This window comes from Gymnoscopelus microlampas (assembly GCF_963454915.1).
Source record: "Gymnoscopelus microlampas genome assembly, chromosome: 12".
Taxonomy (NCBI): domain Eukaryota; kingdom Metazoa; phylum Chordata; class Actinopteri; order Myctophiformes; family Myctophidae; genus Gymnoscopelus; species Gymnoscopelus microlampas.
In genome coordinates, this window is record NC_139949.1 from 24,808,132 (window position 1) to 24,833,389 (window position 25,258).

The 25,258-nt window shown below is 40.9% G+C and overlaps 1 protein-coding gene across 1 annotated transcript in view; it reads right to left on the reverse strand.

The window, feature by feature from the left end:
- Positions 1–21,825, reverse strand: part of robo3 (roundabout, axon guidance receptor, homolog 3) — an 84,161-nt gene extending 62,336 nt beyond the window's left edge. The window contains exons 1-2 of the mRNA XM_084075212.1: positions 21,253–21,825; positions 6,737–7,063 (exon numbers count right to left, since the gene is read on the reverse strand). Of these exons, the coding sequence (XP_083931338.1) occupies positions 6,737–7,063; positions 21,253–21,316 (391 nt within the window). The 5' untranslated portion in view covers positions 21,317–21,825. The remainder of the gene's footprint in view (positions 1–6,736; positions 7,064–21,252) is intronic.
- Positions 21,826–25,258: the final 3,433 nt, after the last annotated feature.

The window sequence follows — 25,258 nt, forward strand, 5'->3', positions numbered from 1 at the left end:
CACACACACACACACACACACGACAGAGAGGGACAGGGGTTCCATGGACCCCCGTCCTCACCTCCTCACCTGTTCATTCTCTACATACCACAGGGCAGCTGCCATCTTGAACCTCGGAGGCGTGACCTCTAAACAACCTCTGAGGTGCTAGGTAGGGCACAAAGGCCTCAGTCAGATGTAACCCCCACCCCCATCAGTCAGTTTCAATTGAAAATGCCTCTGAACCCCACCAACCACCGCCCCGCCCGCCCGCCTTTACAAAACACCCATCTCTCTCTCGGTGGCTTGAATATTCATGAGCCATAAAACTGGTCAGTAGAGACGTTGTAGAAGCTGTAATAAAAGTGTCAGCGGTATAAAACACTCAACAATGCAGCCTGGAGTGGCTGTGCAGCGGTCTCTGAATGTCAGACACCCACCCTGGGGTGGGTGTCTAACTCTCAGAGTAGAATTACCCCCACCGAGGATTTTATACTGCGTATGCTCAGGCTGTTGTGCTTGGCTGACTATTATGCATCCGACAAGTACCGCCGTCTAGCTATTTCTTTTATGTGTGAAATCGACATGATTAGTGTGGAAAACCCATACGTACAAAGAAAGAATATACGTAGTAGAAGACATATTAGAGGTTGTTGTTTTGGTCGTCCCAATAGATATATAGATAATAGCCACTTTCAACCTGACATCCCTATATTGGGATGTCAGAAAACTGTCAGAAATGGCCAAAATAGCAGATCGTATCACAACACGTTGTGCACACATAATGCACACGTTCACTATAGTATAGATTAGTTCATGCAGGAATGGAATGCATTAGACAAAGGAAGAGATAAGTGAGTCATAGTGGCAGATGACAACTACACATAGATTAATAAACAAATGCATGCAAATACATCAAATGGTGCATTGAATATAAGAGAATACATTGAATGATTGATGCGTACTGTGCATCAAACATAATATATAGGCTATTACCTGTCAAGTGCTTCAATGGCATGAATTAATGTTTGCTGTGTTTGTAATGTATTCACTTTCATTCATTCATCAATGTTATATGTGTATTCCTGTGTCTGATGCATACAGAAAACATACATAGATTAGGGTTACAGATAGACATGTGACATGACTGACATCACATGTGTTTATGTGCCTCTGTTTGTGATCACCAAAAAATAATGGGGGGCAGTTCCAAACAGGCCCAAAATCAATACTGCCGTGGTTTTCAAACTTTTAGTGCCCAAGGCAGACCAATGTGCAAATCAAAATCTCATCTTTTAAGTAACATTTATATATATTTTCTATTAAATAATAATAATACGTCCCACCCCCGGTATGGCCAAAATAGGGATACCAGCTTCAAGTGGTTAAAATATTATTAGGAATTTGCTGCTAAATTGGGAATAATAAACTGATATAAGAAAATAAAAAATTCAAAACGTTTTGTGACTTTTCTCACAGCACACCAGTGTGCCTCGGCACATCATTTAGGAACCACTACTGCATGTTAATAGGAAGCTCCATCAATACCTGAAATAGCGTAGTCACTTTTTGAAATATGCCCATTGACAGGTAAGACAAAAAGCAGGTGCGCTTCCTCTGGATGCCTTTTTGTTTAGGCAGTGGGTACTCAGCTATAAATATAACTTGAATCAAATACCACCGAAGGGGAAAAAGCAGCACTCCAAAATAAAGGATACAAGACATTGACACTTTATAAGCTACAGAACACGTTTTAGTCTAAATGTTGGCCTAACCCTCTCTGTTTTTCAGATATCACTGTCTTACTCATAGTGTAGCTTAATAATTTGAGGCTACGCTACAACACACAGCCTAAAATATTACTACAAATATGATCTAATAATGACTTGTCGCGGCATAATGATTTAGTTACACGCACGCACGCGCGCGTGTGCACACACACACACACACACACACACACACACACACACACACACACACACACAGCCGCCTTCCATCGATATAGTTAGGTATTTTCACACTACTGTACCACTGATAGTATACTAACACACCTTGATTCAAGTTTCTGTACTTGAATCCATACTCAACAGCTCTGCACCAGCAGGTGATTGGAACCAGTCTGTGAAGGGTTAAACCTCCTGAACCCACTAGCCATCCCACAGCACTGGCTCTGAGCCAGCACTGTGACACACACACACACACACACACACACACACACACACACACACGCAATACCGACACACACGACTCCCTCTCGGCTCCCTCGATGGCTCCTAGTCTTCGGCTGAACAGTAAAGTGAGACCGTGCCACACAAAGGGCCATGTTGTGATGGCACATTGATGCCACGCTGAGCCCTTTGGCACCGCTACCTGGGCTTATGAACACACAGGGTCTCATCTCTGGCCCCGCTGGCACCACGCTGGGAGAGGGCTGGCAGGACATGGCTTTGGAGGCTGGCACTAAGCTGGCACACTGGCACATGCCAATGTTTACAGAACTTCTCTCCCTGGAGTCTGAGCTCCAAAATGTAGCAGGGTAATGTGTGTGTTTGTGCATGTACATGTGTGTTATTACCCAACATGAAAATGAGGCTAACAATTTTGTCTTCCTGGAACAAGGGGAAACATGACACACAGGCTACAATTTTCCTCCAATCGCATGCATGCTGAAGAATTGAAACAGCATTTAAGATTGTTATCTAAAGAGAGGAAATGCCGACCTGGGAAATGAGTTGTGTGTTTGCACACATTTGTTTGTTTGTGTATCTGTGTGGACATTGAAAAAAAAGAAGTAATCTCCCAGAGGATCCAAACACTGGGCAGGGAGGAAGTGTACAGCCAGCCAGACAGACAGAGAAACTGACCGACAGACAGTCTGCATGGCCGATTGGAATAAGAGACACAGATATCAAAGCGAGGAGTCTGGGAGTGGATTCCACAGAAGCATTGGATAAAAAGGAAAGCCCTCTGGGCTGTAAACATGGCCCTGTGCAACCTCACAGCATGCGGTTGGAGACTCAATTGATGCTGCCCGACAACGGAGCACTGAATTAGTTCTTTGTGACAGTGAGCCAATGCGCTGCTGGTCACTAGACGCTAGTGGGACTGGGCATCGCAAATTCATTCACATCAACTCACACTCAGATATTATCATACCAAAGACATGCTGGCATGCAATGTTTTCATTTTAAGTCACGTGAATATGAGTCAGATAGAGACTTTTGCACACATGTATATTTAGTGGCAAGTACATAGGCTGAGACGAAACTGTCAGAGAACCTGCATTTAATGCTGATTTTAAGAATTGACCAGAATTAACCCAACCATTTTAATAAATTTTTAGAGTCTCAAGAGTAAAACACACTGAGGATTTTAAGGTGAACTGTCCTTCACTTGCTCAATATTTATTGACAGCAATGTTTTCATCAGTCTGTTCCGTCACCGTGTAATTATGTGGCCCTTGATTTCTGAGTGTTTTTATATTGTCACCAAAACAAGTCATGTTCGACTTAAAGTGATGTTTATTACTCCTTTTATTTAATTTTTTATCTGCAGCGGCTGCTAGCAATTTGTCACGAGTGCTGCCAGTATTAAGGGTGATTTAGACGTAATTGTACAGCGAACTTTGTTGCAACACATTACGATATTGTAGATTTGTTATTTTCGGTGCGCGACACAACAAAGTCTATCAAGCCCTTAATGTCCAGGGCACTTGGCTTGACCATATTATCAACACATGAAATGTGCCATAGCTTAAAAATAACTAGCAGAGAAAGAGGAGGCATTTTTCATCTTGAATCCTGAACCTGCTATATAGCACATGCTCGCTAATCTCCATTTCAGAAAACATTCCCCCAGGAACACTCTTGATAAGTGCTGAAAGTTTTACAGCTTAAACAATGAACCTTGTGAAAGTCAACAAAAGAGAACAAGAGACCAAGTTAGGTTACTCGTCTTCACTCGCGTCAAGGGTAGGCTTATTTCTCTTTGTTTAGCTGAGTCATTCTAATAGCAGACAGAAGATCTGCACTTTTCTGTGGAAGAAGCAGTCTGGGGAAATTCATCGTGATTAGGTTAGGTCTCTAGATTCTTTAAGGAAAACACCATGCACGCCCTAAGGTGTATGACGGGAGTCTAGGATTTCACCGTTTTTTGTACCGTGAGTCTTTTCCCTCATTCAGCTGGTTTGTGTTAGCGCAATGAGGAATTCCTGGAATGGTTTTGAGTTTTAAGGGTGGACAACACTGCAAGAGGCCAGAGAGGAAAGAGGAGTGGGAAAAAAACATTTACTGGTTCTTCTTTAAAAGCTGCTGACTGCAAGTGTTGTAGCTCAAACCAGTCTGTATGAGTAAAGATAACGGATGCTCATTTTGTGTAAAATATTTGTAAAATACATACATTGTGCCACAAGACTCCAAAGTCAGTCAATCTTTTGACCAATAAAATACAACTTAAAGTGGCATGTGATGTGACAACATAAAAATAGTTTTACAATGTAATTCATGAACATACTCCGCGATAATATCTTCGATATTAAATTCAAATGACCTCTGCTGCTGTCAAAACTGTAATGACCTATGACCCTGTAAGGCAATAGCACATGTTCTAATCTAATAGAAAGCGAAATCTAATTGGCCCCATACACATCTCATTAGAGTGCTAACGATCACCAGCAGTCCTGCTGTGCAGGAAATAAAAATGACGGCGCCTTTTGGAAGACCTTCTGACAGGAGGTCGTCTTATTTCTATTTTAGCTGACATCTGCCTGCAAGAAGTTGCACAGTAAAATCCTCTGTGATCATTATTCAACTCTCAGGGTAGAATGATCACTGAGGATTTTACTGCCAGCTAGTGAGTCAACCATCCCCCACCCCCCTATCCCACCAAGAACGTTTCCCAGTCAGTCTTCCTGTCCAGTGGCGACAGCTGTTATCTCCTCGCCGGGGCTGTCGGCCATCTACATTAAACGGGCCAGTCAGAGAGAGACGGTCAGAATACGACAGAGGTCCGACTCTTCACAGTGGCGGGGGAGAACAGATAGGCAGTGGTGGAACAAGTACTCCATTTTTTAAATTTTAAATAGAAGTAGTAAAATACTCTCTTTACAAGTAAAAGGCCTGATCTACTTGAGTGAAAGTACGAAGGTATTGACATCAAAATATACTCAAATAAATTTAAAAAATCTAAATATTTTTAGACTGCCCAAGTAATAAGTCTAAACTTGTCAATCTCTGGGATTTAGTCGCATCACGACTAAATCTGCAAAGTAACTAGAAACTAAAAGCTGTCAAATAATTGTAGTCAAATAAAAAGTACAATAATTGCCTAGTAAGTATGATGTATTGAGGAATGGAAGTAAAGCTAAAGTACCTCAAAATTGTACTTAACTACAAACTACTTGAGTAAACCGAGGAAACCTCATATGACCAAAAATGTCACTTTTCAGTATTCAAATTCAAAAATACAGCATCGCTTTGCACCACGTTTTGAGCTTGCGGATCTGCTACTTTTGATGCTCTTGTGTGACGCTGTACTGTGATCAAGTAGGGAATTAATTTACGGAAAAAAACACAAAAAGTTAGAATATGGAGATAAGAGGTTTCTGCTCGACAGCAACAAAATGTATTTTAGTTACTTTCCGGCACTGCAGATAGGAGGGATTTCTGAGGCTGGCGGGGGAAATGTGATGTGGGGCAGAACAGGTGGGGGGCCTTGGGGTGAAAAGCTGCCACGAGACTCGACACCAAGGTCGAGGGTTACATCTAGAGTTAAGTCTGCTGAGTGATGCCCACGATAAGAGACCTCAGTGTCCTTTGGAGATGCTCCTTGCACAGAGCAGATTTTCTCCCCAGCCAGACCCACACAGCCTCCAAAACAGCCCTAATACACATGCATATCGTTGCTGTCAATTCACACACCACCATGCACAACAAAACTGCCACTATCTGAATATGTCTTAACCCATTCAATCCAGGACCTCCAAAATGATGTGTATTTGTCCGCGGACCCCCATCTAAAAATATTTTGTTCCAGGGACCCCCCAGAAGACATTTTGAGTTAAAAATGTATATATATATTCAACGATTTGCACACATTTTCACGATTTTTTTTTTTTTTTGCAGATCTACAAGCTCATAGTGCGGCACTCTGTGCTGCGCTATGAGCTTGTACATCTGCTATTTTTTAATAGCCAAAAAAATGTAAGAGACACAGGTGCGTTCCAGATTGAATGGGTTAATCTGCTTGCACTGCCCAGCTCTTCACTGCATGCTGAGTCATTGTATTGCTTTTGACCATCTGTTTATAACAATGTTATCTATCTGCCGTGTCTGTGCTCATAACTTAATCATTTCCTAATACATCCTATACTGGAACTATACACACTACACTGATAGCCTGGACCGTTTCACTGTACTGAAAACAACAGCACATATCCACAGTATTTATAAACACTGTGCATAACGGCAAATTGTTTTAGTAAATCGAAATTCTTGCCACCTTTTGTCTATTGTCGATGGTGTTACATCACCAGGTTATTCCGCTGCGCACTTACAACAGAGATGCCTTTAATTTCCTTTCCATCCATATGCTATGAAATCGACACGACAAGAATAAACAGCGGTTATTAACAGGGACCATGTGGCAGACATGGAGCAACTCCCTTGCACGCACATGCACACACACAAACGCGCATGCACACACGCACACGCGCACACAATGATAGAGGCAAACCAGCAACAAAAACAAAGACACTTACTTGCAACTTCCAGTGACGCGTTGCGGCTGACCGCCTCACCCAGGTAGTTGCGCGCCACACACACATAGACGCCCTCGTCGGGCTTGCTTCGTCTGCCGTGCACAATGCGCAGGAAGAAAAGCGAGCCACTGGGCAAGAGCATGCGATGGGAACGGGGGTCCTCCCTGTCGGTCTCCACACGCTCGCCGTCCTTGTACCACTCAACCATGGGAGATGGCCGCCCCTCTGCCTTACAGTTGAGGGTGGCCGGCTCACCTTTGGACACAATCAAATCAGATGGGTGCTCCACGATACGCGGAGCGGCATCTTCCAACCGAGGCCGGGATCCTAGTGGGCAGAGAGAGAGAATACAGGTTAGATTTGGACTAATTAGAGGGGTCTGCAGTGGTAGGACCAATTAAAGTTCCCAGGCAGAAATGACAAAAAGACGTAATTATACTGAGCTTCCTGCCTTATCATTTTAGCGTCACCATTCACATTCAGTACAAAAGAGTGATATTGAGTCAAATGGCCTCCAATGTTAAGGACTGCAAAAGAGAAAGGAGGGGTTAATTGAGATCAGGCAGAATAAGCTCCATCTAAAGGACAGAAGAGTAGTAGAGAATAGAATGCTATAAAAATGCTCTACATGCAGGGAGGTGAACTCAATCTAACAGGCCAGAGAACCAGGCAGTAAACAATGTGTCATTTCAAGCACCATTAACAAAGAGTACAGTGCTAGATTGCCGTGAAAGCAAGGACACAAGGTAAAGGACTAGTAGGGCTTATACAAAGCACAGAGCCTCTGCCTTTTTTACATTGCAACCACTTGCGTTCAAGAGGAAAGTGGATGGTCCAACCCAAAACATTTGCAGCCAGCCCATAAATTTGAGTCCCTGCTATCTAAACCTAAACATTGAGTTTGCTACACAGTAAAATCCCAGAGTACCATTTTAACTACATGAACCCTGGTGTCCCTATTCTGGGGCAAACATTCTGCAAAAATGGCAGATCTACAAGCTCACTATGTGTGTGTGATGAAACATTTGGAATAAGTGGTTAAATAAAGTTCAGTTCATGATTTTATTTTGTATCACTCAAAAAGTGATTTCCCTTATTTGTTTGCTTACAAGTCAAATAGAAACATTAATCAATTAAAACAAATTGTGCACTTTGAGGTCTAGGACAGTCTCTCCAAAACGGTCGGGCTCTAATACATGGAGCAAAACTAATCTGAACGCCTTGTGAATGTAGGTTGTTTGTTCCAGTTAGATATTTATATTTTTAAAATAAATGTTACACTATTATAAAGCCAAAATATATGAATGAAATAATATGCACATAGGGCTAAAACAATCTCCTGAACTTGGCTGAAAGGTTATTTGGGCTGCAAGGAAAACAGAACTTTTCTCTAAGGCATCTCTAGTGTATTCGTTCTGTGCATGAAAGAATGCTTATAATGTAGCAATGAATTCTGTATGGCAGCCTGTTCAAGGTTATTTCTTCAATATTCATAGAATTGCACGTAAACCACCAATGGTTTTTAATCTGAAAAGCTGAGAGAAATCATTAACATAAATCGAGAGACAGAAAGTGGACAGAAATGGAGGCGAGGTAATTCCCGCAGGCGTTTGACAAGCTTTGAAATAGCCCCCCGCCCCCCCCCCCCCCCCCCCCCCCCCCCGCCCGCCCCTTCCTCCAAGTTGAATGACAGCTTGTTGGTGGGACAATTAATTATAAATAGCACTAACGCGATCTCAAGCACCATAGGCTATAGAGAAATTTTCCGCAGGAGAGCGTTTTAGGGAATGACACCAGGAGTTCTGTATTCTTTCGCGGTGTGTGACAGAATAACAGAACGTCGTTCCACTCCTGATTGCTGCAGCCATCATTATTTTTGAATCTTTGTCACGCACATTCGGAAGACAGCAAAGCTTTTTTTCCCCTCCCACTCAGTTAATAAGCTGAGCTACACTGAGACTAAGGCGGGTAGGGGTTCTCACGCGTTCCCTCTCCACTTGTGGGTGTAGGAAAGAGTTCAAACGTTCAAACTTTTGATACAGTTGACGGGGGCAGAAGGAGGGGAGTCACATCCCCCAGCCAAAATGCTACCCCTCAAATTGACAAATCCTCTGGGGCTCGAGGATTAACAACTCTGAAAGTGAAGCGTTTTTGTCGTTGGGGGATACGGAGTCCCTTCAGATCGTCATTGCAAATTTCAGTGCAATTACATTCTCTACATTCCAAAATGCTAGTCCAAAATGCTGCTGCTTGACCATGCAGGGCCTCCAAAAGGTCTCATGTGACAGATTGCTCTTCACTAGCTCCCCCTCAAATTCAGAATCCAATTCAAAGTTACCATGAAAACATGGTCAGGCAGGCACCTACCTACAGTACATTAGAGATCTACTGCAGCCCTATGTCACCAGCGGTTTTATTTTAATATTAGTGTTTTATGTACATATGTACTTTGTTTTATTTCTCTGTGAAGGACTTGGTGACATCTCTGCTCTCCAAAGGTGCCATTTTCATACCAAAGGTGCTAAGTTAGGTTAGGTTACTTATTTTTACTGTTTTTCCTTTTCCTCTTGAATTTATATTTATATAATGGTATATACTAGTCATTTGTTGAGTGAGTTTCCATGAGCTTTTTTGTTAAGGCTAAAAAGTCGATTCAATTATTTCAGAAATGCATTGAGTTGCAAAGTGAGTAAATAAGCATTTTGTATTAATCCCTGTATAGTTGTTTGTTTCACAACATTATTTGGTTTTATAGTGCTTATGTAATGGACAGACTAAGTATATAGTGCACACTAATTGACTAACATGACAGCTAATTAACTGAATAAACCCATTTGTTCTACATTAAATGCATTAATCCATGTGCATGAAGCAATGTACTGCTTTTATTCCTTTTTTTGAGAGGCCAAATTGTTATTATTTCACAATTATTCAAAATACCAATAAGGCCAGAAGAATGCACTTTCTGCATATTAAAATCTGCACTGAGGCATCGAAAGTAAAACATTCACTATTCTCCTCCTGTTGTTCATCTTCTCTCTCATGAAAATAAATAAATACATTAAAACAGTCATCATTTCATTAAATGCCTCTCTTCCCTCAAGGTCTCTGAGCAGTACACAGTGGGGCCCATTCAACTAATAGCTTTTAGGCAGCACATGTATCATGGCTGAACCGAGAAACTGGTAGCGGTTTTGCTGGTGGGTGGGTGGGTGCGGTTCTGTGGCAAGAACTCAGCAGGACGGAGCCTTTAAGAGCTGACTCATAAATTTTACAGAATAGGCTGGTCACAACAAGCCATGTGGAAATGTTAAGCGCAGGTTTTTAAAGGGAAAGAGGCCGCCACCTGAGACTGAGCTAAGTATCGTCAAGAGGTCTGCAAAGCAGAATGTCACTTAACATAGCTTTTACAGTATGATCCTGCTATGGCAGCAACTCGGCCTCGACTCTTGTAAGTGAAGGTAATTTACTGCTGTCTGCAACAAAAAAGGTGTTTCAAATTCCTTCATCTTTCAGCTGTATGAACACAGAGAAAATGTGCAGATGGTGGCATCGTGCATAGTGTGGATTTTTCATTATTAACGATTTTTATATGAGCCTTTTCTAACTGAGGGTTGTGAGAGTAGTTTTCACAGACCACAAAAATATGTAGCCTATTGAGCTGTATTCCCCTTTAAAGCAGGCACAACACACAAGTCAGTCAATGCTAAGCCTATACAGAAAACACATTAATATAATATCAATTCTGCTCAACCACTTAAACCCTACATACTTTGCTGACCGGGCCCCCCGGGGTCTATAGTTGGCCCCCTAATTTTTCCCCTCTACATCCAATCTCTTGATGTGAACGTGTCTCTGAAAATAGCCTACAAGCGACCTACAATTGATCTACAATGTGTTGTGGTGAGATGCATTCAGATTGTGAGCTTGTTTTGTAGACCTTTTTGCAGAATATCGCCCAGTGTTCGCCTATTATGACATACCCGGAATAGGGATGGAATAAGATTCATGTGGTTAAAGTGATATGTTTTTGTTAAAAAATAGCTCTATAATCTGATAGCAATCACTGATACACATCACATTCATGCGCATTCTGAACAGACTCTGCTGTGAACACGTGAACGTGATATGAACACGTAGTAAGAACCCCCTAATTGTGGAGTTCTCAATTGGATAGAATTGGTATCCTGACCTGAACATGTATTTACTGTTCCGTGCAGTGACTGCTACTGCTATCAGAATATAGCTATGTAACACTTATTTGAACATAAACATATCACTTACACACACCCTATTTAATTACTTTTTCACCCTATGAGCCCACAGTGACGTTTACTGCAAAATCAAAAAAGCCTTGCTGGATGCCTTCCTGATATGGATTATTTCTCCACTGCTGGTTGAATGCACACTAATGGACTGGTTCAAAGGCTTTTAAAACCGTGGAAATGACAAAAGATACAACAAGAGCATGGGTAACAGTAAAAGGGAAGGGAAAAAAACATATCAGCCAGAGTACAAGACCAACGAGAGAAATAGCAACATGTTTTTTGGTTTCGTTTTGTTTCTCTTTGCCATAGGGAGAACAAACCGGTGCTGTAATGTTCTCTCTATAATGGAGGATTGGGAAGTGCTGATGCCGTATTTTCCTCTCATCTATAACTTGAGAAAGAGGCTTGTCTCTCTCTACTGGTATAAAACAAGTGTGAGAGCAGAGCACCAGTGCCAAAGTTCTGCAGTAGACACCCCCACCCCCACCCGCACACGCACACGCACACACACACACACACACACACACACACACACACACACACACACACACACACATACTATTTTACCAGACAGGGCTTTCATCCATGAGCAGATTTACATCCTGTGGAAAGTAGAATCAGCACACATCCCAACCCAACAGTTCCCACATATCACTTGAGTACGGTTCTGACCAGCATCCCGCCAGACAAGCTATTTGCATGTAGAGGCATGAAGTGGACATTGGTCCAATCGTGGGGGACAGTTGCAGGGGTCAAAGGGTTTAGTCAGGCCAATAACAGAGCCCCAAAAGTCCTACTGAAAACTGAAGGAATAGCCAATAATAGTCATTTCACGTTGTACACAAGAAACAAACCATCATGTTACCATGTGTTACATGTGTTTTTTTGGTCTATTGTGTGTGTGTATGTGCACTGTTGATCCTGTTGACGCACAGGTACATGTAGTGATTGTTGGCTGCAAGTCAGTGTACCAGTCAATATGGGGGAGGGGATTTTACAACACAGTGCCCAGGGACCGTCTCATTATTCGCCTATATGGACAGTTGACTTACAGTAGCTATCACTTCTGCTGACCACCATGGTCAAATTTAAAAATGTTTCACATGAGCAAGATTCCAAAGTCAAATCCCAGAAGTAAACTTTGGTAGGCAAGAGTAGTCCTCTTACTTTTTAATTATTCAGCACTGTCAGATACATATATTTTTTTTAAAGCCTACAGAACTGGCAATAGGTCAACTGAATAATTGCTCACTTCTGTCAAGCATGAAAAGACATGGCTTGGCAAAAGGCAATCCTGGATGGAAGTGTGAACACCATCACCTCAAATCCTTATCTTAAAAAAAGAAAAGAAAAGAAAAAACATCAAGTCAGCGTGGTTTAGTAATTGAAATTAAGGCTAAACTGAGCTAACCCCCCCACCACCGCCCCACGAATCCCTCCGCCCTGCATTGGTGTAACCTCCTTCCCCACCCTATCCTACATAAATTGTCACTGCTAATTTCCACAGAAGGATCGAGTCAGTTCTGGTACAACAACAATAACCCTACAAACCACCAATACAAAGGAATAGGTTCAGAGAAGGAGAGAATAAAACCCTACCAAAAAAAATCAATCACTTGCTATTCTCATTCCTCCCACATCTATGAGCCAGGCTCCCTCTAACAGAATGTGTTGTTTTATAGCTAATAGTCGCCTCCGCCTCCTGCTCTCTACTTTCACCAAAGCCTGCAAATTCATTTGCAAATGTGCATTCAAAGTGAAATTGGCAGCAGTAGAGAGAGGGAAAGAGGTAGGCTGGGGTGTATTCTCTCCAGCCTCCTACTCTCTGACCCTTGGGGGGGGTGACAACAATATGAGACACTTGCATGAGAATGCAAACTAACAGCCATAAAGCTACGACCTCCTTAATTGAGCCTCTGTTGCAGGGTCTTTGCAAAAGGGAAACTGAGTGCTTTTATCGTGTCTCAGTTTGGGCCATCAATGGCTCCATGGCTAGGGGCATTTTTACTACAGGGTGCATGAATATAGAGAAAGAGCAAACTCCCACAGCAGGCCTAAGTTAAAATATGCCATTTTCCACTTACAGAGCTCTGCATGACACCCTCCAAGGAGGACAGCCAGTTCCTCTGAGAGAGCAGCTTGCAGAGTTTTGGCTCCGTTTTTAGGCAATTTGACAAGATAAAAAGCAGCTGGATAGGGACTAGTGAACAGTAGCTGGTCCCAACAGCAGCAGTTTAACATCATGTTGTTTTATTTTTTCTTCCCAAATATGCAGCTCCTCCTGGTAATATTGGGTAGCGGAGAAAACTGCAAAAGCTATGCAAACGATCAAATGTTTTGAGAACCTAAATCTGCAAACAGTTCAACATCCTTCGAAAACTCAGGGGAGCTGTTGACTAGAATTCCAAAAGCTGACTAATCTGAGGGAGGGGCTTCTAAAAGACAGGGCAGAACTAACGTGTGTGGCTACTAGACACTTGTTCGTCGTTAGATTTTGCTCAAACCATCCTACACTACTAGAGAAAACTGTCTGTCTGCCTGTCTGTCCATCCTCAATCCATTTTTCTCCTCATTAGGTTGACCAATCGATCAGAAATTTCACATGGGTTGATCTTTCACTTTTCCAAAATGTAAGGCATTTATTGGCATTCTTGCCACAGCTATGGGATCTGTACTGTAGTCACGGTCCCAAGTCTGCACGTAGTTGAGCTGGTATGGACTCGTTCAATGTGATTAAGGGCAGAGGATAGGGAGTGAGAAAGTGTATGTCACTGTTCATCATGGCTACATCGAAGAGTATAAGTAACCTAATTAATACAGAAAAGTATTTTATACTACCAACTTGATAATGGATAATCAAAGAATTTTAGACAGATAGGATGACAATACTATGAATATGCATGTACTGGTGTGTGTGTGCATAGGTGTGTGCGAGCGAAAGAGTGTGTGTGTGTGTGTGTGTGTGTGTGTGTGTGTGTGTGTGTGTGTGTGTGTGTGTGTGTGTGTGTGTGTGTGTGTGTGTGTGTGTGTGTATGGCTTGGCCCAGCTTGTTCACCCACCATAACCCTCTCTGGCAGGAACGGACAAAGTGCACAGTTACCAGCTGTGTTGCCCATCAATAAACAATCCATTGGGTTTGCAAATGTATGTCGGAACAGCATATGTCTGAGACGCTCCAGAGCTGCCTCTAGCCTTATAAGTGTTTAACCACAACTAGCTTCCTGTTTCAAAGCAGCATCTTTTAGGATAATGTTTTTGCTAGATCTGTCTTCATTCACAAGCCCACGCACACGCACGCACGCACGCACGCACGCACGCACGCACGCACACACACACACACACACACACACACACACACACACACACACACACACACACACACACACACACACACACACACACACACACACACACACACACACACACACACACACACACACACACACACACACACACACACACACACACACACACACACGCTACTGCATTCACCTTACATCATATTGACCACATATCACTTTAGGAGAGGAAAAGGTCATAACACAAACTTCCTAAAAATTCTTAAAGGGCAAATCCATCATTCAAATGGCAATGCTTATAATGGAAAAAAAGTAAAACAGATTGGACACATTTTTCATTCTCAAATTGGCAGATTGACCGAATGTGAATTTTCAATAAATTTGAGGTATATAGTGTGGATTAGCATTCAACCATATGATCTCAAAAGTCTCAAAACAGAGGAAAAGCCTGATGAAGTGAAAGTCATGAAGAACTAGTTAAAAAATATGCGTGTACAAAATAATTTCTCAGTTAATCTCTTGGTTAAGCCTGATTTATACTTAGTCGTACAACATTGTTCCAACATTGTTCTTGTGAAGCACTTTTGTACAAAAAATTGCTGTATCAATGTTTTGGCCAAATGAGGCGTAGACCATGTAGATATGCACATGAGTAGCTAGCCTGTTGTGAGACTTTGCTACTGAACACCTCATTGTGATTTGTGTGGCTTTGTTCACAAATTGCACAGTAGAGTAGCTGTATGCATAATTATCCAACCTGTTTTAGGCCAGGTGCTGGATAAAAGTACATAAAGATGGAAGGAAATTGATACCTGCATTCTGCATACTGTATTATAGTTCCCAATAGCCTAATTTATAGACTAAAAAGGTTTCAACCCAACAGGTTCTTAATCAGGCAAAATACTACTAATACTAAGAATAATAATTGTAATAATAATAACTGGACTGGACTGGACAAGGAGGCCACAGTTATTTGACTTTTAGTCTGGTTTGCATACAGTAAAGAAAGTTAAAGGTTGCCGCAAGTGGATGTTTAGATCTATTTGATTATGACTGCTCTAATTGCTATTGAGGCTTATTTCTGTCAGGGGGAGAGGCCTACTTTTAAAAGTCATCAAGAGGCTGAGAAAGCACTCAACATTGCAATCTCACCCAAGCCAGTTTTTGTTCATTGCCATTTCCCGATGAGACATAAAACACAACTGTCAATTGTCAAATAGAGCTGTCTGTGAATCTTTGTTTTTCTTTCACTATTTATCTGTGTGCTTTACTGCTTTAGTGCTTTCCCAAACCAGTCCCTGTGTATCAATCTCACATGCTCACTCAACAACAACAGGTACAGTAGCTGTTATTTTTCAAAAGGTGCTGGCCCTGTCATTTTTAAACATAGCCATTAAGTCTGCAACAGCATGCACCTGTCAAAATGACTCCGCTTCCAGTCCACCACCACCCGATGCACTATCACTGAAAATGGGTCCATTATCAGTTTGATTCCACATGCTGATTTTTCAAGTGCCAGTCTGACGGCATGAAAACATGCCAAGCTCCATTCTCACCATTCAACACCTCTGAATCTACCTAGGTGACAGCTACCTCTGTGGGTGTGATGGGTTGTGAATGTTTACAATGGAGTTTCTATTGACTCTTGACAGCAGATTCTCAATTTCTGTATACCCCCTCCCCTCTTCTTCAAGCGACATGACAGACAGCTCCTTCACCAGAGACAACAAAGACTCTGAAAACAGAGCAATTGGAATGGCTGTATCTGAGGTGTCTTCTGTTGACAGCCAGGTGATTGCTCACTTGATAAAAGGAGTGGAGAACTTGATATCTGTGTTGCACAGGGAAAACACTTGCTGCATATTTCTCCCAAGCCACTGCTCTGTTACTAGTCTGCCCAATCCAAATCCACGGTTGTAATCAGAGAAACAAGAATATCTGATTAAACTATTTGAAAAGCTAGTCCTGCAAAAATAATGCTTTGCTTCTGCGCTTTCTAAACTTGGTGTTGGAGATTCGTATCTCCAGATGCATGGAGAGACATGCACATGGGGGGTAGCCAGAAACAACATTAGAGAAGACTACGAATGTCCACTAAACATTCCCTGAAAAGTCTTTCATATAAAAGAGCAGCCCCACTTGACAGTAAATATATTTGCAAAAGTAATGTTAAAATGTCTCAACGTTAATTATAACTGAAACCTGGTTGCCAGTATTCCTGTGTTGTAATAGTATGATAGCAGCACATTCATTTACTTTTTTATTGCATTAGGGCTCTTTGAGACCTCCTGAAGGACTTACTGTGCAAACAAACAAAGGGTAGGGGAAAAGGTGATGGAGATAAAAAAGCTTAATGGATGCTTTTGATTTAAAACCTTAATACTGACATTATATGCAATCTCTGTGAAAGTGAATTTAAATATCACAGAAGTACAAAAAGTTTAACCTTATCATTTAAGAACCATGTCACTGTTCAAAGTGCTAACATTAGTCTACACTCTACAGTATACGTTTGCTTTTCAATTGGCTTTTTCTATCATGTTATTAAGATTAAGTAGTTACAAGTAGTTAGAGAAAAGGAACTTTATTATTAGTATTATAATTTGTCATTGTCACATAAGTGATAGAATAAAGCTAGATTGGCCTGACACATGCAAACATGCCACTTGCTTAACAAAAATGTATTCAAGGACAACTTGCAACAAAGTGCAAACTGATTCTCCAATATGTTTTGTCCTAACTTAAACTTTAAAGCACAAAGCAAGGTCTCTTTCTGAAACACGGACACCAAGCCCTTGCTACGTTTTCCAAAGAATTAATTTCTGGGATAAAAAGATAATCCTCAGAGTATAATGTATCCATTCTAGTGTAAGAGTCCACTTGGTTACATTTGTACACTACTCGCCGAGTTAAAAGAACGCTGGGGATTCTTACTGTGTATGCTATATAACAGAGACTTCATTGTAACAGAGAGCAGTGACCTGGGGTTAGCCTCGCACCAAATCTATTTCAGCACTGTGACCTGCATTGAGAGGTCACTCCTCCCTAATGCTTGAGGACATCCATCTGTCTACAGCCAGGGGCTCAAGCCGTAGTTTGTGATGGACCCTCAGGCAGTCACACTTGAGACCATCAGGGAAAGGGGACAACTGACTTGTTCCTGTCAGCACCCACTGCTAAATAGTGTCAGTTTTGTGGTTTTCCTTTCATAGCAGCAGGATATTCTCCTGTTTCATGTCATGTTTATTTTGGCTTCCATGCTGTAAAATCCTGAGTGTGAATTTAACTCTGAGAGTTTACAAATGTAACCAAATGGACCCGTAAGGACCCCAAATTATTTAGATGTATTAACAATGCGTATTTTACTGTGTAGTAAGGTTTTTCTTATGCCAAACGTATACCGTCACCGTCTGAACACCTCTAAGCCAATCAGATTACATCAAACAGTAACGTAATGGTCATTCTTGGACTGTGACGGATTATTTGGAGTATGTGTCTGTTCAATGACAAGAAAGGTTGGAATCAATATGACTTTGTTTAACTGCCAAGAAACAAGCAATACATCCAAAATAGGCAACAAATCTTCAAGTCACACAGTTGCAGCGTTTGCTTATGGCATGTATCTGTGATGACAGGAAGTGGTCTGGTCCTTTAACCAATTTCGCTCCTTTAAATTACATTTCGTAGTTAATTTCAATGAAAATCGTGCCTGCATGCTAGATGTGGTATATAGATGAAGTTGACATTATCTCACCAACACATGTTAACCTATTGATGACTTGATTGATCAGTGGATAACAGATGGGGATTCAGGTGGGCGAGTAAGGACTGGTACACTGTTCGTTATGATGTATTTGTAAGTCTTTGTTCTCTGAATTGACAAAAATGGTTTCTCTCTCTTTCTCTCTGCACATCAAATTTCTCCAATTAAGTACTGTCCTATATAGGCTATTCTGCCTGAACAGAGTATATAGAGCCTGTGTGTTGTGTGTGGCTTAACCACTAGACTAGACAGCTCCATGTTATAACAGACAAACAGGAAAGGATGTCACAGTGTTGTGCTGTAGTGAGTCATCTATGTTACGCTGTGACAAGTAGCCTAAATATTTGCGTCACCAGTGAGATAATCATAATTACTCAGAGAAGTTAACTGTAATGACAAAAGCGATGCAAGAATACTACCCAAAAGTATCACACGTAAATATGTGTTTGGTGAAGGGACACGGTTATCGAGCACCACACACACACAATCCTAGACTAAGCTGTCAATTCGTGTTTTCCTAGCTGGGTCAATCAAGCACTTCTGTATAAACAAACATCAACACCATTAATCATACACTACAGTATGAAAGACATGATGGGACTATAACAGCTTTTGTGCCACATGATCTGCCATCTCAGCTATATTGCAGGCTCTTCCCCACACACCTCTCTTCCATCAAGGAAGTGGATTGCGTTCTTCTGTCTTTGCAGACTGTCATTACTGTCCGGGTAAAAGGTTTGGCGTGGGCCATTGATCTGGTTACTGCCCTGTTTGGTCATGAGAGAGCAGACAGCTGTTTTAAAGCCCCACTTTCAGTCACTTCAAAGGGGAGCAGCACAGCAAACACATGGCCCCTTGACAGTCATTCAGCAGACCTGCCCGCGACCAATGCGCTGACTGACGTTGATGGAGTTGATTGACAGTAACAGCATTGACTCAAGTGTCATTTTACTGGCAAAATAGTTCAAGCCCAAGCCCTGAAACGTGACTCTCAAAGCTCAGGAGGAAGGGACTTGTGAAAAGGTGATCTAATAGGCGGTGGGGACACTGGACAGGTCAAGGATGTCTCTAAGCTGAGTTCAAAGAAGTACTTGTGTAGGCATACACCGTGTGGGAAACAACTTGATAGTTGTGATCAAAAGAAAATGTTACTATTTTAAAAGCCATTAAAGGCAAGGATGTCACCAAGGTGTAAAGAAAAAACCTATAAGACAAAAAATAGTAAGTTGAATAACTTAGTTCCTTTAACTTTAATAAAGGCTTTGTACATCCATAGGACACTTAGATCACCGAGGGAGCACTTTTGCTGCATTGGTTCATAAATGCTCTGGGTTCATAGCCAGTGTTTACAGCCTTGTAAAAGCCATCTCAGCAGTAGAGCTGCTCCCAAGACACCAAGCTCTGACAAAACAATAATGTTCCAGTTATTCTTTTCTGCATCATCATTGGGAATGTTGGCTCCTATGTATGAGAATACTGTAAGTATAACAATATGCCTACTATTAGGCATGGGACAATATGAACATTTCATATCACGATTATTGTGACCAAAATAATTGCGATTTATGATATTATCGCGATAATCTACATATGCTTAAAACTCTCAAAATGCCACTTTTATTAACCACTTGAACCCCAGCATCCATAGTCCCCAGCATCCATAGTCTGGGGTGGAACAACAATAGCAGATCTACAAGCTCACAACGCAACGTGTTGTGAGCTTGTAGATCGGCTATTTTTGGCAAAGAGATTTAGAGAGTGAAAAAAACACTGTATCAGGTATGTTCTTTACAGACGCGTTTTACCAATTCTAGGGGGTTTAAGTGGTACTGGATATGCAGCTCGGCAAAGGTGAATTGATCCCAGTGTATGACGGAAGACAATTTCACTATAAATTAAATTCTCTGCGATCCTATTATTGTGAGCGTTTTTTATCACGATAAACGATAATAGCGATTAGCGTCCCATCCTTACCTACAATGCCCCGATATTAAACTTATATAATAATCAGTACTTGATTGAATGAGGGTTTTCCCTCATTCAGATTTCTGATTTGAAAAGAGTTTCATTATGCATGCAGAGGTTCTGCCTGACAGCACCCGGCCCAATACCCACAGCAAAGGTTTCAAACCTATCTCACTCTCTGTGTGCCTCTGGGTTTGATGAGATAGGGAGGATGCACACTCCCATCTCATGTTTTAATTGGAACAAAGTGATGAACAAAACAACCCTTACATTAGGCCAGAGGCTTTAGGAACCACAAGGACCACGTGACACTGGAGTTGAATAGGTTAATGAATGGAGAGGGGTTTTATAATGATTTTAATACCATGCTGGTTTTCTTACCTAAAATGTGTAAAGATGTCACTTCAGATGTTAGACTCTAATACTTTAGACAGACTGAATTACAACAAAAGCAAGTCATTATTGTTGTATCAAATATAGGCCTATATGTATGTAGGCTACTAATAGTAGGCATGGTCCCTTAAGGTAACACTGGCTCTCATCACCCAGGCTCCATATGGGCAACTGCACTCCATAGAGATTAGGCAGTGGTGGAAAGTAACTAAGTACATTTACTCAAGTACTGTACTTAAGTACAATTTTTTGGTATTTTTTTTACTTTACTGGAGTATTTCCAATTTTCACTAGTTTTACTTCTATTCCATTACATCTCAGAGGCAAATATAGTACTTTTACTCGACTACAATTATTTGAAAATACTTTAGTTACCAGTTACTTCATAGATTTAGATTATTATTAAAAAACACACAGCCACTTCAGCCCTATATACATTTCGGCCATTTGAAAATAGCCGATCTACAAGCTCACAATACCTCACATGGCGACGCATTGTGAGCTTGTAGATCTGCTATTTTCAAAAGATTTTTTTTACATTTAATATATTTGAAAACGTGTGAAATTGGACATTCTGCATAATTAATACTTTCTACATTTGGTACTTTCAGTACATTTGTACCAATACTTTTGTACTTTTACTCAAGTCAAATTTTAATTCCAGACTTTTACTGGTAAAAGAGTACTTCTACGTAGCAGTATTGATACTTTTACTTAAGTAAAACATGTGAGCACGTTTTCCACCACTGGTCAATAATATTCAATAAACACCGGCATCACTCCACCAAACACCCCGTCCCGAAAACCCACACCGCCCACCGAACTTACCATTAACCAAAGTCACGAACGCCAGTAAAACCAGTAGAATATCCGAAATTGGGCGATACTCCATTCCTCTCCAATATGTCACCAAACCGTCTTCAAGCGAGCGCAGTTTGTTAGAAGAATCTGTCCCAACAACACTAGTATCCAAATGCAAACACTAGTATCCAAAACGCAGGTTTTATGATGGCAAATAATAGCGACTTCTCCGTGTGGATAACACGCACAGACCCCCTGGCAGCATCACAGCCACAATTCAGACCCGAGTTGAAACATCCCGGACAGTAAAAGTTTCCCCTTTGGGCTCCAGTCCTCCAGCTCGGGCTCCAGGTCCTCCAGGACGGTCCGCACGCAGCAAGCCGCAGGTGATGAGCGGAGAGGCGGCCGAGAGGGCAGGCAGTGACCGCTCTAATCAAACCCTTTCGCTCCCCGGTCTGTTTTTAACTATTCTTGTTAACGAATAACGTTACTAACTCGTGACGAAACAACAAAATGAATCATTTTTGTCTGAGAACTCGGGACAATATCATGCTCACTTCCATTATTTCTCCTGTATTGTGCCTGTTTGTTTCTCTCTCTCTATCCGAGCGTCTCTCGCTCTCCTCCGTCTCTCTGCTGCTCTCTCCTCCTCCTTGAACTGAATTACAAGCCTCATCACAGGCAACACGCTCTCGTGGCTGAAGCCCCACCACCACACTGTTGTACACACACACAACGGTGAGATTCTCTTAAAGGGACAGTGCAGTCATTCCGTGGCTCCCAGCCCATTTAAGAGAATGTTAAATGTTTAATATTTATATTAAATGTTAAATATCTTTTTACATTTATGTTTTATTATTATCATTATGATTATTATTATTATTGTTGTTATTGTTATTATTATTTTGTTATTATTATTTTTGTCTTATTATTTATTTGTATTCATTAATTCATTCATTTATCTATTTATTTATTTATCTATCTATCTGTAGAAAAGTTTTTTTGATAAATGAGGAATTTCACCACAGAAAGTTGATTTATTGTGTAGCCTATTTTCTCACACAGGCCTGTATTGACCCCAAACCATCGTGGGCTACAGGCTATTATGTCTTGAGAGTAAATAGTTCAACATGTCACACTAGAGCTGATAATGAAAAAAAAGAAGAAGAAATAGCATGGCCTTGAACCCTGCTTTCGCTTTAGTCGGCTGCATGCCTATTTTTACTTAAGTAGCTGAGGTTTTTAGGATTTCAAATAAAAATCATTTGTGTTGCCGTCTTTTTGCAATGGTTTCCAATGGGAATGGACCATTTTCTTGCCATTGCGCGGCTAAATAAAGATAGACTACCCTCAAACTTCTGAAACTTGAAATAATTCATCTGGAAACTTTAAACAGAGTCATATAAGTTTAAATGCCACAGTGAGCCTACAAATGGACAAAATCCATTTAGATGAACAACCTTTCGTAGTTGGAATTGCACAATTTAACGAGGATCAGTTCATAACCTTTACCTAACCACTGAAGCATAACATTGGCAGAAAAGCAAATCCAAATGCAAATTTATCTCGAAAGACCTTTGATTGACCGTTGACTCTGATGCTATTTACACAAATCAGGCAATAAAACTGACTTGGGCACTAAGAGATGCAAACCAACCACACACAACCCGGTAAAATGTCACAATCCATCTCATAATAGAAAAATGTCTCCACTTGATGGAAGGTGAAAAGCAATATTACTCTTCCAAATAGTATTACGTGCCAGAAGATATGGCAAACAGTAAGCAATGAGACATGACATACCAAGAAGCATAATTCTGCACTGAGGCAATAAGCAGTGAGAGTGTGGTTGAGCTGAATAAATATTAGGGGTCCCGCAAGCCCAGCAGACAAACGCCTCCTTGACATTCATAGAAATGCATTGCAGGTTAGTGTGTGCTGCGTATCCACACATCCTCTCACATACTACACACCAACATTAAGTGGACAAGAAAGAATTCCACACCACTGAAGTCACATTTATTGACAGATGGCCTGCATTCTTTGGCTTGGGGGATAAATAACACGTTTGGTTTGCACTGCAGGAACACAAAGAACCAAGCACCCCTTATAAATGTGAACATTCTTGATATTCCTTTCGTGTTTCAGGCGCATACGTGTTTAATTTAATTGCAGGAACTGATTAATTGAGCTCCTCTGCGTGATTGAATAAAACATGATGAGGCCCTTCCCTAAATGCATTTCCGTTCGCCTGTGACTGATGCTGTTAGGTTGGCGGCTTCATCAAACATTTGGCGAAGGCGTCAGGGAAGTCAAGCGACCCATGAATTTAGACTAATTATCCATATTAGGTATCAAATTACAATGGCAGCCTATCAACATGGTTTGATGGTGTGCTGTGCAGTTACAGCTCAACCATCAATCATAATAGTTCCCCTACAACACACATCCTGGGTATTTGTTTCACCATTCATCTATTAATTTATTAGTTGCTCTGTCTGGGAATTTTGAAACATTGGTTCCTTGAAAAATTCAATGAAAAGGTGTAATATGTTTTAGTTTTTATTTGATAATAATCTTTTATAATGATCAAATGTTCCTTATTTACTTTCACTGGGCGTTAAGACTATTCTGGCAATGCTATCCAGTATTGTGATCTACGCGTTTGCAATTAGTGCAGCAGCATCTGAAATTAAAGATGGAACAAACTATGAAGTATAACTGATTGATAACAGGAAAAATCTAAGCAGTCATCAAATGCTCAGCCAGAAAAGGAATGTGAATAATTTGAAAAATAAGAAGAAAGAAAGACATCATATCATATGTGTATAATAGTCTTATATGAAGCCATTGATGGTGGTATAAGTTTCATAGGTGTCATGCTAACATGATTAATTGCCTTATATCAATTGCTGAAAGTCTAAAGTTGACGACTCACATTAGGGGAGAAAATCTTGAGCAATTAGTCATCCGGCCAAAGTGCAACAGTAATGGAGAGAAGAGGTGTCATGAGAATTACATCACTGGACCATGGGGCTTCCATTTATGTGACTGACCTGTTAAATGCGTCCATAGTTTGTAAATAAACAAATTACTTTAAATGAATTGAGTACATAATGTACTACAAAATGCCTGTGTTCCTTAAGGGTTTAGCTCAAGATATTGTATGGGGCTTTCTATCACCACAATTTCAGTGTTTTACGCCGTATAGAGGTGAATTATTGCCCTGTCAGAATGAAACCCCAGTATCAAGTGCCCATATTTTACACGAAAATAAAACTGTGATTGCCATGGAGACCAACTGTGAAGGGTTGACAAGCTCTTGGCCATTTCGTCCACTTCTCATTCAGTGTGGGAAAACATATAATTAAAGCAAATGACGGAGGTACAGTCTTGGCAAACAGGTTATTAAGATGATCTTTAGAGGAAATAACAGCCTGATATTCTGTTTTTGTTTACTTTTCTGCATTTATGCCCTTTTTGGGGGCACGGGGGGGCTCTATGGTGCAGTAGCTACAATATGATTGATTGATACAGTATATCCCTTGTTGGGAAAACTAATCCTTGCATCAGCTCTTATTCCTTGCATCAGCTCTAATCATCACTATATCATGAAGCAAACACGGTTTTCAGACTAGCACATTTATGTTATAGATGGGTAATTTAGTCATGAATATTAAACACTGCATTTGTTATACTAACTAACACATCTGTGCAAGTCTGGCAGTCCAACGCAACAGAGTAAGACATTTATTTCTCTAGTTGTCAGTAGATTCAACTGTATATAAACAACCTACAGAACTGTTCTGTAAAAAAAGAGTTAAAACCAGAAAGCTTTGGCCATATTTATTTCTGAATAACAAAGTGCCAGTGATACCAGAGCACTTCAACAGAGCAACCATAACTGTTTCTCCACTTAAACCAAAAGAATGTAAATTCTGTGGCAAAGTTTGTTGGCAGCACAAAGACAGCAAATACAGTGAGAATTGGAATAGAATTGGAAAACGAATGAGTTTAAAAAATAAATAAAAAA